At 40.8% G+C, this 17,297-nt stretch overlaps 1 protein-coding gene across 2 annotated transcripts in view; it reads left to right on the forward strand.

Annotated features, from left to right (window-relative positions):
• Positions 1 to 1,124: 1,124 nt before the first annotated feature.
• The window catches only part of hook1 (hook microtubule-tethering protein 1), a 36,592-nt gene continuing 20,419 nt past the window's right edge, over positions 1,125 to 17,297 (forward strand). The window contains exons 1-8 of one of the 2 annotated variants that reach the window (XM_088349392.1): positions 1,125 to 1,187; positions 6,052 to 6,137; positions 8,591 to 8,663; positions 8,722 to 8,772; positions 10,797 to 10,929; positions 12,985 to 13,052; positions 13,122 to 13,184; positions 15,723 to 15,806. In XM_088349392.1, coding sequence (XP_088205518.1) covers positions 8,749 to 8,772; positions 10,797 to 10,929; positions 12,985 to 13,052; positions 13,122 to 13,184; positions 15,723 to 15,806 — 372 coding nt within the window. In that variant the 5' untranslated portion in view covers positions 1,125 to 1,187; positions 6,052 to 6,137; positions 8,591 to 8,663; positions 8,722 to 8,748. The other variant, XM_088349391.1, reaches the window with a different exon arrangement.

Here is a 17,297-nt window from a genome sequence, read left to right on the forward strand (position 1 = left end):
GCCCAACCTAGCCCGCAAGCCGCCTGTTCGACACATGTGCCTTAAATGCACAAAGAGGGGTTGTCCTCAAACTCGTGGCCTGGGGGTCGCAATTGTCCCCTGGGATGATCGTTTAAGGCCCCCTTGCCTTAATAGGAAAGTTAAAGGGACAGTGTGTATTATTTTGTCCACTAGATGTCGCTGTATTTCATTGTGCAACCCAAACGAGTGCTAAAAGTGCGGCGGAAAAGGACAAAATAGAGAATCAGAGTGACCAAAACGCAACTTATTCAGGTTGGAAAGAGAAATAAGAAAACCAAAAAAAGAATGAAAAGGAAAATAAAAAAGAGAAAAAAAGAAAAAAGGGGCAGCACGGCGGGGCAGTGGTTAGCGTGTGTGCGGCACAGTTCTGAGGTCATGAGATCGGACCTCCTGTGTGGGGTTTGCATGTTCTCCCCGTGCTTGCGTGGGTTTCCTCCCAAATTCCAAGAACATCCATGTCAGGTTCATTGGCCGGTCAAAATTGTCCCTACATATGGTTGTCTGTCCTTGTGTCCCCTGCCAAATTCTTGAAGATAGCTGGGATGGGCTCCAGCATCCCCGCGACCCTACTGAGGATAAGCGGTGCAGATAATGGATGGATGGATGGAAAAGGAAATAAATGAGAGAAAATTGCATGTTCTCTTTGAGACACTACACTGTGTTTAAGGGTAAACTTGACTTGACTTCATGCTGAGATTTTTGAGTGTTTCCTTGCCCTCATGTAGGTTTTAGATCAGGGGAAGGTGTCATAATAGTCTGTAGTTTGCAATAATCTGTGGTCTGTGCAGCCCTTTGAGACTCTTTGTGATTAAGGGCGTCACAAGTAAATGCAAATGAGTATCAGAACCTTCTTCAACAGCACTTGCTTCCTTACCTGTGTCCATTATCGCGCATTTTTTTGGAGATCGTTACTTAACTCTGGCCCTTTAAGTGGGAATCCATTTTTTTAAAGCATATTCTCTCCGACGATTGGCTCAAACGGCTGTCCATTACCAACCCTCAACGCTGATTGGATACGCCGTCAACGTAGGTCATCCTGGAAAAAATACACACAAAAAAAAGCGGATAGGGTATTCACCGGCGCATTTACGCCATTTGTGTTAGCTCGGCCGTGGTTTTGACCCTCTCTACGTAAATGACGTTAAAGCTTTACCTCTCGACAGCAGGTGAGGTTAATTGTAAAAAGAGGAGGAAGGGGACGAAGAAACAGGTGGAACGTTCTTTCGCTTTATGTTTCTTTTTCACTCTTTTAATTTCCTTATTTCGAAAAATGGACGAGGGGAAAACCGTTTTGGTTGAAAGCCTCATAAAATGGGTGAGTTTCGTGTTCATTTTATTCGTGATACGAGGGGAAATGAGTCCATGCCCCCCAGACGACACCTGTCGCCCTCGCCAATCAAATCATCGATTATGAATTAGTATTTCAGATTTCAACGAGCAATTCAACAATTTCACATGATATTTTCAAGTTTATTTGGGGACGAGCGAGTGCGCCTTTAAACTCAAATTAGCATAGCGCAGTCCTAGAGAGTCAAACGAGGTTGCCAGTTTGAGACGAAATCCCCCTTTTTACAGGACTAATCCGTTTACACCGGGGGAGCAAAGTACTCGGGGGCCGGACTACGAGATGAGAGAGCGAGAGGGGGGAGAGAAAGGGGGAGACATGGATAAAAAAGGAGAGATGGATAAAGAAAGTTAGAATGATAAGGAAAGGTAGAGAGATGATGCATAAAGAAAAGAAAGGGATGGATAAAGAAAGGTAGGATGATAAAGAAAGGTAGAGAGATGATTCAAGAAAAGAAAGGAGAGATGGAAAAAGAAAGGTAGCGATGCATAAAGAAACGTAAGATGATAAAGAAAGGTAGAAAGGGATGGATAAGGAAAGGTAGAAAGAAAGATGGATAAGGAAAGGTAGAAAGAAAGATGGATAAGGAAAGGTAGAAAGAGATGCATAAAGAAAAGAGATGGATAAAGGTAGAGTGATAAAAAAGTAGAGAGATAAAGAAAGGTAGGAAAGATGGATAAAGAAAACAAAGGAGAGATGAATAAAGGTAGAATGATAGAGATGGATAAAGAAAGGAAAGATGGATAAAGAACGGTAGAATGATAAAGAAAGGTAGAGAGATGGATAAAGAAAGGTAGAATGATAAAGAAAGGTAGAGAGATGAATAAAGAAAAAGAGATGGATAAAGGTAGAAAAAGATGGATAAAGAAAGGTAGAAAAAGATGGATGAAGAAAATAAATGAGAGATGGATAAAGATAGACAAAGATGGATGAAGAAAATAAAAGAGATGGATAAAGAAAGGAAGAGAGATGGATAAAGAAAAGGAGAGATGGATAAAGAAAGGTAGAATGATAGAGAGATGGATAAAGAGAAGAAAGGAGATGGATACATAAAGGTAGAATGATAAAAAAGGTAGAGTGATGGATAAAGAAAAGAGATGAATAAAGGTAGAATGATAAAAAAGGTAGAGAGATGGATAAAGAAAAGAGATGAATAAAGGTAGAATGATAAAGAAAGGGAGATGGATAAAGAAAGGTAGAATGATAAAGAAAGGTAGAGGCAGATGATTAAAGAAAAGAAAGGAGAGGTGGATAAAGAAAGGTAGAAAATGAGATGGATAAAGAAAATAAAGGAGAGATGCATAAAGAAAGGTAAAAAGAGAGATGCATAAAGAAAAGAGATAAAGAAAAATGAAAGATGGATAAAAAAGGTAGGAGAGATGGATAAGGGTAGAGAAATGGCTAAAGAAAAGGATACAAACATATAATATAGGATTAGTAAATAAAGTACTACTGATTGTTTTTTTATGCCAACTGTGTTTGTGCATCTACAACATAAATACTGCTACAGCACTCGTTCTCCCGCTCTTTTTCTCCATCTTTCCTCTATCTCTTGATCTTTCTCTTCCTCTCTTCATCACCTTTCTTCCTTTCTTGTTCTATTGCTTTCTAATCTACTCGCTCCCTTTTTTTTGTCTTTTCCCGAGCAAAAATGTGTTTGACAATCTTGGTGTATGGCCCCAAACATGAAAGGAAAAGACCCAGGATATTGTTTTAACTAAACAAAACATGAAAGGAAAAAGACCCAGGATATTGTTTTAACTAAACAAAACATGAAAGGAAAAGACCCAGGATATTGTTTTAACTAAACAAAACATGAAAGGAAAAAGACCCAGGATATTGTTTTAACTAAACAAAACATGAAAGGAAAAGACCCAGGATATTGTTTTAACTAAACAAAACATGAAAGGAAAAAGACCCAGGATATTGTTTTAACTAAACAAAACATGAAAGGAAAAGACCCAGGATATTGTTTTAACTAAACAAAACATGAAAGGAAAAAGACCCAGGATATTGTTTTAACTAAACAAAACATGAAAGGAAAAGACCCAGGATATTGTTTTAACTAAACAAAACATGAAAGGAAAAAGACCCAGGATATTGTTTTAACTAAACAAAACATGAAAGGAAAAGACCCAGGATATTGTTTTAACTAAACAAAACATGAAAGGAAAAAGACCCAGGATATTGTTTTAACTAAACAAAACATGAAAGGAAAAGACCCAGGATATTGTTTTAACTAAACAAAACATGAAAGGGAAAAGACCCAGGATATTGTTTTAACTAAACAAAACATGAAAGGAAAAAGACCCAGGATATTGTTTTAACTAAACAAAACATGAAAGGAAAAGACCCAGGATATTGTTTTAACTAAACAAAACATGAAAGGAAAAAGACCCAGGATATTGTTTTAACTAAACAAAACATGAAAGGAAAAGACCCAGGATATTGTTTTAACTAAACAAAACATGAAAGGAAAAGACCCAGGATATTGTTTTAACTAAACAAAACATGAAAGGAAAAGACCCAGGATATTGTTTTAACTAAACAAAACATGAAAGGAAAAGACCCAGGATATTGTTTTAACTAAACAAAACATGAAAGGAAAAGACCCAGGATACTGTTTTAACTAAACAAAACATGAAAGAAAAAGACCCAGGATACTGTTTTAACTAAACAAAACATGAAAGGAAAAGACCCAGGATATTGTTTAACTAAACAAAACATGAAAGGACAACTTCCAACCAGCTTTAATGGAAAAAAAAAACATGAAAGGAATACAACACAAGACGTTAGAACTGCTGAAAGTAAGACAACGCGGGGCGTGCTAAAACGGTAACCAGACAAAAACATGAAAGTATTTTAGGTTCCGTTCTTGTGCAGAAGATCTCAAAATGTAGGAATGTTCAGGCAGACTTGTTTTGGAGCGACTCGGCCTCTCCAACTTTGCACAATTGCATTTAGAACACTAATCTCTTTAACCACCAGACGAGGGAGGACCGTTCTCTAATTAAGGTCTTTGGTTGTGCCAAGTAAACCAGACGTACAAATAAGAATTTTATTAGCGATGTGATCGCACGATTTGGGGCCACCCACTTCGACACTCTCAACCGCTGGATAGAGGAAGCAAAGCAACAGAAGTGGTTACAAAAGAGCTGATCATCCTGGGGTCATTTATCATTCTGAAATCATCCCAAGAGGCTTGATACTCGCGCCAAGGCCTTTAGAATAGTTGTTTTTACGATTTGGCAATCAATGACAAAGATCTGAATGTATTTTTACGGTATGAGTTAAGATGAATAACATGGAAGTCAATGGGCTTCCGTTGCTTTATGATGGGACTGCAGTACAGCCCCTGTTGTGGTATAATGGAGTCGGAGCTCGACATAGTGAGGACACATTTGTTTAAGACAGGAAATTCCAAGCTTGTTTCTCCCGAGTTTAAATGTCACTCGCCTTGGGTTTGCCAGGTAATAACATTCTGCTTGGCTTGGAACAAGCGGTCAAGTCAGGCCGACTCAGACGATTTTCTCAAATTGTGTAACTTACTCACCTTCAACGCTGTCGACACAAACAACTGTTAGCGTGGACCAGTAGTTGTCAAATAGGGGGGTGGGGGCGTTGCAGGGTGCACGAGGCTTTGTTAAGTGGGACGCGTATTGTTGTGGATTAATGGAGTCGGAGCTTGACATAATGAGGACACATTTGTTTAAGACGGGAAATTCCAGGCTTGTTTCTCCCAAGTTTAAATGGTCTGAAACAGCCTCCAACTCCGATTTTCTTGTAAATCGGTGTAATTTTGGAGAATTGAAAGATGACGAAAACATTCTGAGGAATAACATTTTCAATTCCTGGTAGCATGCAATTTGAGAAAAACAAGTGCGTCATCGCGAGGGGACGCACTGAGCGACATGTGATATTTCTGACGTGATGTGTCTGCTCCGGAGGGTATAAAAAGGCTGATTGTCTCTTAGACGAATGAGAACTCTGTTTTTGGACACTGAGGAACATCAATAAACAGCTTCTTCCTCTCCTGCCAAGATTCCTCTGCACTTTGTTTATATTTCTGTGGCGAGGCAATAAGGTCTGCTCCGAAACCCCCTGGCTGCCTGGAGGGGTGTTACCTGAGGAAATAACACTTGGTAAGGCGCCCGCTTTGAGACTGGGAGGTCGGTGGTTCGCGCCCCGGCCGAGTCATTCCTAAGACTTAAAAAGTGGTCGGCGGCGCCCTCTGTTGGCTGCGGCTGCATCGGCTCGCTACAACGGGTCAGATGCAATCGACATTTCGTTCTGTGTACATTGTTACACAGAATGACAATACAAGGAAATTATTATTATTATTATTATTATTTATGTCAAAGTCACAGCTGTTTTCCAATGGGAGCTGCAGTACCGCCCGTGGCCTGTGAGGGGGCACATCAGAAATAACATTGGAGTCAATTTGAAGCCATTTTCTTACAACGTGAGCTGCAGTACCCGCATCTGGCCTGCTAGGGGCGCAACATTTAGAGGAATAACAGTCAGTGGGATGCATTTGACTTGCAATGGGAGCTGCAGTAACCTCCCAAGGCCTGCCAGAGGGCAGATCTTTCATTATTTCTCGAGTGTAAGCGAAGAAAACCTAAATGATGTGAAAATCCGTCTTTGGCACTGAATGAGTTAAGAATTTTTTTTTTCTTCATCAGCTCCAGACCTTCAAGACTTCGGCACCGTGCACGACAGTGGCCGACCTGAGCACCGGCGTCGCCATATCCCAAGCTCTCTGTCAAATGTGAGTGCATCAACCGGCAACATGGTAGAGAAAAAAAAAAACCTCACCAGGGCCAGACGAGTGGTATTACAGAGCAAGAAAGTAAGGGAGAGAGGAGAAAAAAAGAGTTAGAGGTTTAAATAGTGAGAGAGATAGAAAGACATTGATGGAAAGTGTGAGTGAAAGAAAGGAAAAAGGGGAGAAAAATAAAAAAAAGGAAAAAGATAAAAACGGTGAGTGTGAGAGAGAAAAAAGCGAGAGAGAAGGAAGGAAAGAGTGAAAGAAAGTAGGTGAGACAAAGAAGAATGAATGAGATATGGATAGAAATAGAATGATAAAGGTAAAAAGAGATGGATAAAGAAAAGAAAGAAGGAAAGATGGATAAAGAAAGGTAGAATGATAAAGAAAGGTAGAAAGATAGATCCTTTATTCATCCCCGTAGGAAAATTCACACTTCCAGCAGTATCCTTGTGATGAAAAAAAAGCAAGAGAGAAGAAAGGAAACAGTGAAAGAAAGTAAGAGAGAGACAAAGAAGATAGATAGATAGATACTTTATTCATCCCCGTAGGGAAATTCACACTTCCAGCAGTCTACCCCGTTGTTTATTAACAGATGAACATGATGCCCTAGGGGTGCTTGTAGCGGAGCGGATGACGTCACGCTAGTCCAAAAGTTCGACATCCCTGCGGCAAATGGAAATCTTTTCTTTGTGTCCAGGGATACACCACCTCGTGTTAGCAAGTCCGCCTCCTCTCCGATTCCCCCCGGCTTTCTTGTCTCTGTTTAGCGGCGTTGAAGCCGGGTAGCTCCGGGTGGCTACACGTTAGCGTCCGGAATGCTAAACGTGAGCCACGTTTCCGCAAAACACAGCAACTGCGCTCCCTGTGCGCTTCGATGTTTTCCACCAGCACTCGATGATCTCATTTGGTCGTGAGTTCGCATTTACCATGATTACGGATGGTACCGAAGACTTATAACGCCGCTAGCCGCTTCGCTAGCTCCGGTTCTTCTTCCACGATAGGCCCCTTCATCACGCCGGCACGAGAATTCTTCAGGGCAAGGAGTTGAAATTCCTTGAATACACGCATTTTTTGTGCGCTAAAACCCATGTCCATAGGATGAAAGTAATCCATAGTGTAGTTGTCAAAACGGGAAGAAAAAACACCGAAGATAGGAGCAGACAATAAAACAATAGGGCAGCTGCTGGAAAAGGCAGCCGCTCGTGGCAGCGCCGCTTTGATAGAGGATAGAGGATACAGGAGAAGAAAGAATGATGGATGGATAAAGGTAAAATGATAAAGGTAGAGAGATAAAGAAAAGAAAGAAGGAAAAATGGATGGATGGGGCACCATCAGGGCCAGACTAGTGTTATTACAGAGCAAGAAAGTAAGTGAAATAGTGAGAGAGATGGAAATAAAAATGTAGACAGAGAAAGACGGTGAAAGAAAGGAAAACAGGGTAGAAAAATACAGAAAGAAGGAAAAAGATAAAAACAGTAGGAGTGAGAGAGAGAAAGCAAGAAACAGTAGGAGTGAAAGAAAGTAAGAGAGAGACAAAGTCAAGTCTCATTTATTTGTTTGGCCCTTAATCACAAGGAGTCTCAAAGGGCTGCACAGACCACAGATTATTGAAAACTAAGACTATTATGACACCATCCCCTGATCTAAAACCCACATGAGGGCAAGCAAAAACTCAAAACCTCAACATGAGGAACATAAGAAACCTTGAGAAGGGGCTTCACAAGTGGTCATCCCCCTTCCAGGATGACCAGGCTGCAATAGATTATGCATTCGGTAACATTTTTTCCACCACTAGGAGGCGGTAGCTAATACAACTGTCCCTTTAAACAAATTATGGTGTAGGCGTGAAACGATTCCCCCGCAGGCCGCACGTTGGAGACCCCTGCCCTCTCGGTCTCGCAAATTTCAATGGGAAACAAACATCGAGCATAGAAAATGCACTTTTGTTTTCCGATCAAAAAATCGCATCGGAATCGCGATACCGGTCTGAAAAATCGCAATTGGGTTTTTCGGAAGTCTAAACCGAACGTAGGGTTTTGAAATGGTTTTGGAGCTAGGGTTTGGGCTTCAAGTCAGGTTTTAAACAGATTTTAGGGTGTTGTGGATTAACTGCAAGTCAGCTTGTTGGAAAACCTCTGGATGTTATGAAGCAACGGTGATACAGGAAATACCGCGGTATCGACTGAGCCAAGTCGGGAAAGAAACACGGTCGATCCTGAGAAAAAATAATGTCTGTTAGAGAAAAACATTACTTAACCACGAGGACACAGTATAAAAAAAGCTGACCGTCTTCCAGACAGACTTTGAACCTAGATGGATGTTGTTGAATACACAGGTTCCCTTTCTGTCATATCTCGTCTCTGCTTATGTTTTGGGGCGACGCCCAATAGCATCCTCTCCAAAAAGGCTTCCGAAATAATATAAATAATAATAACAGTGTGTTTGTGTGTCAGAGACCCGTCTTGGTTTAACGACGGATGGCTGGCTCGGATCAAAGTGGACGTAGATGGCAACTGGAGGCTTAAGGTTTGTTCTTTTATGATGATTTTTTTTTTGTTTTGTTTGAATTTTTGTGTCTTTTTAGCTAAACAACCTGAAGAAGATCCTGCAGATGGTGCTGGGGTATTACAACGAGGTAGGCCCCAACCCAAAGGTCTTCTTTTGGTTCACCTCGTGCAGGGGTCATCAACTTTTTGGACGCTGAGGAATACTTTTTTTGTAACTGATCAGCTGAACGTATGTACAGTGCCCTGCAAGAGTTTTGGGCCCCCCTAGATTTTTTTGACATAGACGCTGCCCTACTTACGAATGAGTTGAATTCGAATTTATTGGTAAGTTGCTTGAGTGCTATATTTTGTATGATTACGGTTTTTAGAAGTATGTTTAAGGCTTATATAAGTAACCTGTATTGTTTTGTACTACAAAATAAAGTTTCCATAAAATAATACCATCAATGAAGATAAAGTGAAATTTAACTTACTTTTGAACGACATGCTTCAAGAGGTCCTCTTCTGTGGTGGAAAAAAAGCGTTGCAAACATTTTCTCAACCGCATCAAGCTTTCTTATTCCACTTTCATTTCAAAAGAAACGGCTCACCTCTTCTTCACACTTTACACCAACCATATTGAATGGATGCATGAGATATTAAACGATAAAAACGTCAAAGATACAGAATACAGTACACGTTATGATTACACACAAAGTAGAAGCTGGATTTCTTCTTCAGGGTGGATGCTGGTTGAGCTCTCACAGTGCCACACTCTGGTAGAGGCGGAAAGGGGTACTACAGTGCTGTCCTGTACTCGGAAAAAGGTGCACACAATACATAATCTAAGTTACAGCAAAGTATTTTTCGACATCCTGGAAAAAAATGTTCGTATCTACCATTTTTTGTAACTCGGATGCTCGTAAGTAGGGGAGCGTCTGTATTGCTGTCTTTCTGGCCTCAATAAAAAATGTTTTTAAATATTTTCTAAGAATTAACAAGATGTGAGATACCGTCGTGAAAAGAAACCAAATTTCATCTATTGTGCTTACAAATACATGATTGAAAAGTTAGTACTTTCTAGAAGTCTTTTTGGTTAAGAAGTTTTGTACATCTTGTGCCCATTCTTCGTTCTTTAAGGTTGGATGGTGATCATTTGAGCAATTTTTCCAGATCTCTCCACAAATGGTCTTTAGGAGGATTGACACCTGTCTATTTTTAGTTATAAATTTGTCTTTATGTTTAGAGTCTTTGTCTTGTGCCCCTTTTTTGGGTTTCCTGCAGACCAGAAACAGATTTTCTGGCAAAATCGCCCCGCATCAATGATCTTCCAAGCTCAAGAAAAACAAACCCAGAGAATGATGATGCCACCACCATGTTTGACAGTGGGGGTGTTTTCAGGGTGAGGTGCCGTGTAACCCTTGCGCCAAACGTAACACTTTGCATTCAACCCAACAAGTTCAATTTTGGTCTTATCTGACCAGAACCCCTTGATCCACATGATATTTGTGTCTCCTATGTGGCACTTCCTGCCTGGTGTATTCTTTGATCCCCGTAATGCTGTCTGTTCTTCAGCTACTCCTTTCACAGACCTCTGAGCCTATCACAGAACACGTGCATTTAAACTGACACCTAATGATACACAGGTTCACTCTGTAATTGCCATTTAGGTTGACATTGGATCTTTCAGAAGTCATCACAAAACTTTTCAGTTTTGTTATAAAAATGTTCAATTTTCAAATCATCTGTTTCCACTTCACGATTATCTCACTTCTTGTTGATTCTTAGAAAATATTTTCAGTTTTTGAGCTTAGAGTTGAAATCCTGAAATAAAACTGCGAAAAATTTGTTGGGGGGTGGCCAATATCGCTAAGGGCTATCTGGGGCCGTGCTCCGCAGTTTGTTTTGGTCGCCACTCGAGCGCCCGCCCTCAGGTTTGACTGACAGCATATAACAGCCTATAAGTCAAACCCACCCAATAGAAACACACAATCTGCCCCATGATAGCATTTGCTGTGTGCTGTCTGCACAGAACGTTTAATCCAAAATAAATGATAGGCTAATTTTGGGAAAAATTTGGAATAAATCAATCCTGTCTTATATGCTCGCGGGCTCCGCGTTGGTGATCCCTGAATATTAAAGTGGTGTTGTTTTGTGTGACTCGCTATGCTAGGTGTTAGCCCAGGGTCTTTCTGACTTCCCCCTTCCCGACGTGGCCTTACTCGCCGAGCACTCGGACGGGGCCCAGCTGGGGAAACTGCTGCAGCTGGTTTTGGGCTGCGCTGTCAATTGTGAGCGCAAGCAAGGTAAACAGCTTCCGCCCCATTCGTAATATACAGGGTTTGTACGGGAGCTTGAAATGCTTGAAAATGCTTGATTTCTAATGTGTTTTTAAGGATATCAAAGTTTGATTGCCATGTTTCTTAACTAGTCTGCTCAAAAGTGTCGACGCTGCTCTCTAGGGGCTTCACTTTATTTACTCTTCCCCTGTGATGAACTGCAACTGGCATTAGTTTGTACCGCATTGACCTAGCGAGCGTCAACGCCCCCTACGGGTTGCATGCTACAGCTAAACAGGTCGCTATAAAATGTGTATTAGTGCAAGGATTAGTTCTCAATTATGGGTGTTAGGAATTTAATATTAAAATGTGCCGTTTACTAAATTGTTCCAATTAGTTATCCCACTCCATTAACCAAACACAACCTACATTCACCTTACAATGCGTGCTCGTTTCTTGAGGGAAAAGATGACCAAGAGACCGGCATTTTCACACGGGGGCAGATTTAATTTCTTAAACAATTTAACTAAGTGAACTCCATCCAATATGGCCGAATCGGTGTCGCTCGAATCTCTGTCAAGCCTCCTCTCTCGATCTTCTGCTTCTCTTCTCGGCCCACGTTTTTCCGCAAGCTGGTGTGACGGCTCCTCTCATGGGCATGCCAGGAAAGACACCCCCCCCCCCCTGTGGGCTTCTCCATCTCGGAGGAGAGCGTCCCGATGTTTGAAAAACTCAACACCGAGCGTTTCTACGTCATCAGGGCCTTGCTCTCAAAACATCGCCCGCCGTGACCCGGATCAGCGTGACCTGTCATTGAACTTAAGCCTACTCGGTGAAAATCTTCATTCCACTCAATAAATGTAACTTGTATTTCATCTTATAAAATCCTTTAAAGTAAAATGTATAAAATTCTTCATGGGCCATCCCAAAAAAATGAAGGTAGCATTTCCCAGTGGCAAACTTCATGTAACTGAAAATTTCAGCTACATATTACTGCCATTTTTACCAACATTCTCAATTGACTCAAGATTTAAAAATCATATGTCTTGATAGATGCCCACGCATGATGGATAATAGTAAATGTAAACATCTGCAAAAAACATGATATACACCAGATTTTTTTTTTTTGTTATTGGTACTGGGGAAATTGGCAACATAGGCTTTGCAAGTGCTTCAGTTTTTTCATGAAAAGGGTGTACGAACCCTGCGTGTATTTTTCCAATATCAAACATGTTTGAAAACGCTTCGGGGAGCCACTAGGAAGCACTAAAGACTCTCATGTGGCTTTAGAGCAAGTTTAGCGGGTCGAGAGGTCCATCTGTGTTGGCGACAGAAAGCATCTTCCCCTGTTTAGCCAGTCATTTTTAGCCAACGCCTCTACAAGGAGAGAATTTAAGTCATGTTTTGAGAAATCCTTCTTCAAGATTTAAATCGCATATGTATCGTATACAGATATACCAGTGTCACGAACCAGAACAGGAAAACAGGAAGCAGAACCCAATCGCGTAACGTTACTCACAATTTATTGGGGAGAAGAAGAATGAGCGCACACTCGATCCGGAGATCGTTGGTCGTGGAAGTAGATCGATGAGAACGAGGAAGTGGCCAAAATCAAACAGAACGGGGCGAGAACAAAACAGGAGCAAAACACAGGCAAAAACGGAGATTCACAGGGCTTGGCAAAACGAGAGCACAAAAACACGGGCAAAACGGAGAATCACAGGGCTTGCCAAAACAAGAGCAAAAAACACTGGCAAAAACGGGGATTCACAGGACTTGACATATCACAACAGAGTTTAGCAGGAGTTTTGCAGGCGCGCCGACAAAAGGCGACTCACGGGACAGCGTTTAGGTAGTGTCAGGGAGCAATCGGTCAACGCGTTTCAGCCGGTGTCCATGGGCGGGGCCAATTGGTCACCGTGGCAACCAGTGGTGCTGCAAAATACATGATCCCCGCCCACTTTTGTCTTTTAACGGTATTGGAAAATTTCAAAATTGGCTTTGAAAATCCTTAAAGAGAACATTTGAACGCGGCCATAAAAGTTCTACAAACCCTGAATTTCACAATATCTATTTTCACAGAATACATTCAGATCATCATGACGCTGGAGGAGTCGGTGCAGCACGTGGTCATGGAAGCCATACAGGAGGTGTTAGCATTGACAGCTAGCTAGCTAGCGTTTGGAAATTTACCGACCGAAAAAAACTTTTTCACGCAGCTTCTTCATCGAGACTCCGTCGGCCCTTTAGGAGCGGAGCTGTCGGGGGATTTGGAACCGCGGGTAGGTGGTCTTAGTATATGCACAGGACCAATACTCCCTGTCATTTTCCTTACTTATTTTTTAGTGGAAGTACAATGTTGGCAACAAGATTGACTTGATATCATTGAAAATGATTTGAATGCAACACATACTTTTTCTTCTTTTTCCCTGTTTTTTTTTCTACTTTTTAAAAAATAATTCCTTTAAAAAAAAAAATCTTATTGTGTTTATTTTTTCCCCAGCTCTTTTTCTTGCTTTTATGTTATCTGTTACCTTTTTCCTTTATTTGCTTCTTTATTCTTTATTTCCTTTCCTTTTTTTCTCTTTTTCTCTCCTTTTGTTTTGTTTTTTTCACTACTTTTTCATTTTGGTATTTGAATGCAAGACAAACCTTTTCTTCTTTTTCCCTGTTTTTTTTTTTACTTTTTTTTTTTTAAATTCCTTTAAAAAAAAATCTTATTGTGTTTATTCTTTCCCCAGCTCTTTTTCTTGCTTTTATGTTATCTGTTACCTTTTTCCTTTATTTGCTTCTTTATTCTTTTCCTGCTCTTTTTTTCTCTTTTTCTCTCCTTTTGTTTTGATTTTTTCACTACTTTTTCATTTTGGTATTTGAATGCAAGACAAACCTTTTCTTCTTTTTCCCTGTTTTTTTTCTATTTTTTAAATTCCTTTTAAAAAATCTCTTTGTTTCTCTTTGTTCTCTATTTACCTTTTTCCCTTTGTTTGTTTGTTTCTTTTCTTCTGGCTTTTTTCCTGCTCTTTTTTTCTCTGTTTCTCTCCTTTTGTTTCTTTTTTTCCCCAGCTCTTTCCTACTTTTTCATTTTGGTATTTTTTTCTTTTTGTTTCATTTCCCCCCCTTCCTTTAAGTCATTTTGTGCACAATTTTACATCATATTTGGTCGTGTAGGGATGAAAGAAGCAAAAACAACCTGAAGAGCCGTTTGGGACCCGAAAGAGCCGGTCCTTTTTAGTGAGCCGAGCCGAAGAAGCCGGTTCTCGAAAAACTCTACCGACTTGACTCAACTTCGTTCTACTTCGACCTTGACTTCAAAATACCGCATTTAGAACACAACGTCAGAGGAACCCGTGAATTTTGACCTTCATGCACTGTCACTTTGACTTAATTGGCTTCTTAATTAGCAATTTCGAGCCCTGATTTTTGTGCGCTGGCTAGATTTTCTTGTGCTCGGAAAAGCTCTGGATAGTGCCTAATTGCGCACACTTGCAGCTTAGAGGGAACATTGCACAGGACGTATTTTTATCATGAACATGTGTTGAAATTTTTCCTATAAGGGCCAAGCCAACGTGTACAAAATGTTATGTTCAGTGTATGCTCCCGGCCCCCAAAAAAATAAATCAGCAGGCTGCAAATGGCCCCTGGGCCATAGTCTGGAACTAGTTTTATATAACTATGATAATGCTTAACTCATTTAGTGCATTGTCCCTTAGTGCCAAAACCTAAAAATGTTTAAACTGAGATGTAATGACACATTCATAATTGTCATTTAGGTTGACATTGGATCTTTCAGAAGTGATCACAACACTTTTCAATTTTGTTGTAAATATGTTCAATTTTCAAATCATCTGGTTCCTCTTCATGATTGTCTCACTTATTGTTGATTCTTGGAAAATATTTGTATTGGTTTCATTAGGAATATTATAAAGGCTAAAGGTATCAAGCCTCTGGGAATGATGTCAGTATGGAAAATAACCATTAAATGGCAGGAGTTCCTCGGATCGGATCTTTGTCCTCGCATCAAGGAAGCCCCCACTTCCTTGTGTTTCTTCCTGTTTCCAGTAAATGAGAGTGTAGGCGCAGTGTGGTGAAAACAGCGAAGGTATAAGTATGAACAGTTAATGCTTCAAAGCTTTATTCTTTCTAGAAAAGATGACAAAGTCTCTTCGTCTTCGTCGGGGCAGAGAAGGATGTTTTATGCTTGTTCGCGATCGCCACGGTGACTGAAATCATGTAATCACCTATGCTAAAAAATATCTGGCAAAGTTCATGCATAAGTTCAATGTTCTTGCACTGAAATTTTATTTTGGAAGGAAAGTGCCTTTGTGTTTATGCAAATTATGGTTACGCTATGGGAGTTATCACAAATGCAAAAAAGTTGTTTGAAATACATCCTTTCACAAAAATCCGTTTTTCACAAAACTTTGAATGATATTGTCCGGATTATAAGAACACTGAGCTTATGCATGAACTTTGCGAGAACTTTTCAGCGCCTGATGTTTCTGGCGATGGTGCGATTTCTGTCACTCTGGTCCGCCAACACTATTTCAATCGCTGGATACAGATAGCAAAACTAGGCAGTGGGGGCTCCTTGATGTGAAGAACAAAGACAGACCCAAGCAACTCCTGCTATCTAGCGGTCAATTGATCATACCGAAATCATTCCCAGAGGCTTGATGATGAGCAGCCACAAAGCCTTAGGAATAGTTCTAAAATTGAATCCCAAAAAACAATTTCGATTTTGGCACTCAAGGACATTGCTTCGTTACATTTCTACGTCACGACACTGAGGTAAGTGAATTGTCTCGTGCGTTTGTTTCCAGCTGAAGAAAGCCTTGGAGGAACTCTGGGAAGTTTCCTCGGAGAAGGAATCGCTAGCGCAACGTTGCCTGGAGCTTGACCAGCAGGTAAATGGTCTGCATTTTTTTATATAGCGCTTTTCAAGTCAATGAAGAGCTCCCAAAGCGCTTTACAATGTGCTTCACGCTTACCCGTTCACACAGACTCACACACCGATAGGGAGTCAGCCTCCAAACGTTTTGAGGATAATCAAGATGCTAAATGGTCTGCATTCCTATAGCGTTTTTCAAGTCGAAAAAAAGACCTCCCAAAGCGCTTTACAATGTGCTTCACACTTACCCATTCACACACACACTCACACACCGATAGGGAGTCTGCCTCCAAACGTTTTGAGGATAATCAAGATGCTAAATGGTATATGGTCTGCATTTCTATAGCACTTTTCAAGTCAACGAAGACCTACCAAAGGGTTTTGCAATGTGCTCCACACCTACCCATTCACACACACACACTCACACACCAATAGCGGCCATGCAGCCATGCAAGGCGCCTACCTCCTTATCGGGGGCATTAGGGATTCAGTGTCGGATGGCTTCTCTTTGACATTGCATTTCTTCTTTCTTCACAATTAACGACAGCTGGAATTCATTAGTGCTTTGTCGCCCCCTACGGGACAGGTGGATGCTACACCCAAACAGGACACTATGAAATGGGCATTAGTGCAAAGAATACAAAATGCAAAAAATGAAGGTGGCATTTCCTAGTGCTAAATTGAAATGGAAAGAACTTCCTGCAACTGAAAAAGTAAGCCACATATTCCCCACCATCCGGTCGATGATGCTTCATAAGATAATTCCGTAAAAACTAATGCCGGCTGACGTTTTTCACCAAGAAAATGAAACAATGGTGAAGCCATTTGTCAGTGTCATTTTTAAGCGGACTTTTTTTTATTTTTCTTCATTTACCGCATGGTGTACTGCAGGGGTGTCAAACTCATTTTAACTCGGGGGGGGGGGGGGGGGGGGCACACGAGAGGACAAACATTCTGTCGGGGGCCAGGCTAGTAGATTAAAGAGAAAGAAAAAGAGATAAAGAAATGAGAGAAAGAGGGAGGAAAAAGGAGAGAGGGCGGGACAAAGAAAGAAAAAGACAGAGAGGGAGAGCGCGTGAGAAACAAAAGATAAAAAGTCGTGAGAGAGGGGGAAAAGAAAGGGAGAGGAAGAAAGAAATCCAAAGAGAAATAGAATGACACTAGGAGAGAAAAGAGATAAGAAAGCGCAAAGGGTAGGAAGAGAGAAAGAGAAAAGGAAAAAAAGTTAGAGCAAAAGAGGTTAAAAGACACAAAGAGAGAGAAAGAGAAAAAGAGAGAGGGGGGGAAGAAATCCAAAGAGAAATGGAAAGACAGAAGGAAAGAAAAGAGAAAAGAAAGCACGAAGGGTAGGAAGAGAGAAAGAGAAAAGGAAAAAGGAGAGGGAGCAAAAGAGGTTAAAAGACAGAAAGAGAAAGAAACAAAGGAAGAGAAAAAGAGAGAGAGTGAAAGAGACAGAGACAGAGTGGGAAAAAATGGGTGAGAGAGAGAGAGAGAGAGAGAGAGAAAT

Source organism: Urocampus carinirostris, chromosome 12 (assembly GCF_059441175.1).
Source record: "Urocampus carinirostris isolate Australia breed hairy pipefish chromosome 12, RoL_Ucar_1.0, whole genome shotgun sequence".
Classification (NCBI taxonomy): Eukaryota; Metazoa; Chordata; class Actinopteri; order Syngnathiformes; family Syngnathidae; genus Urocampus; species Urocampus carinirostris.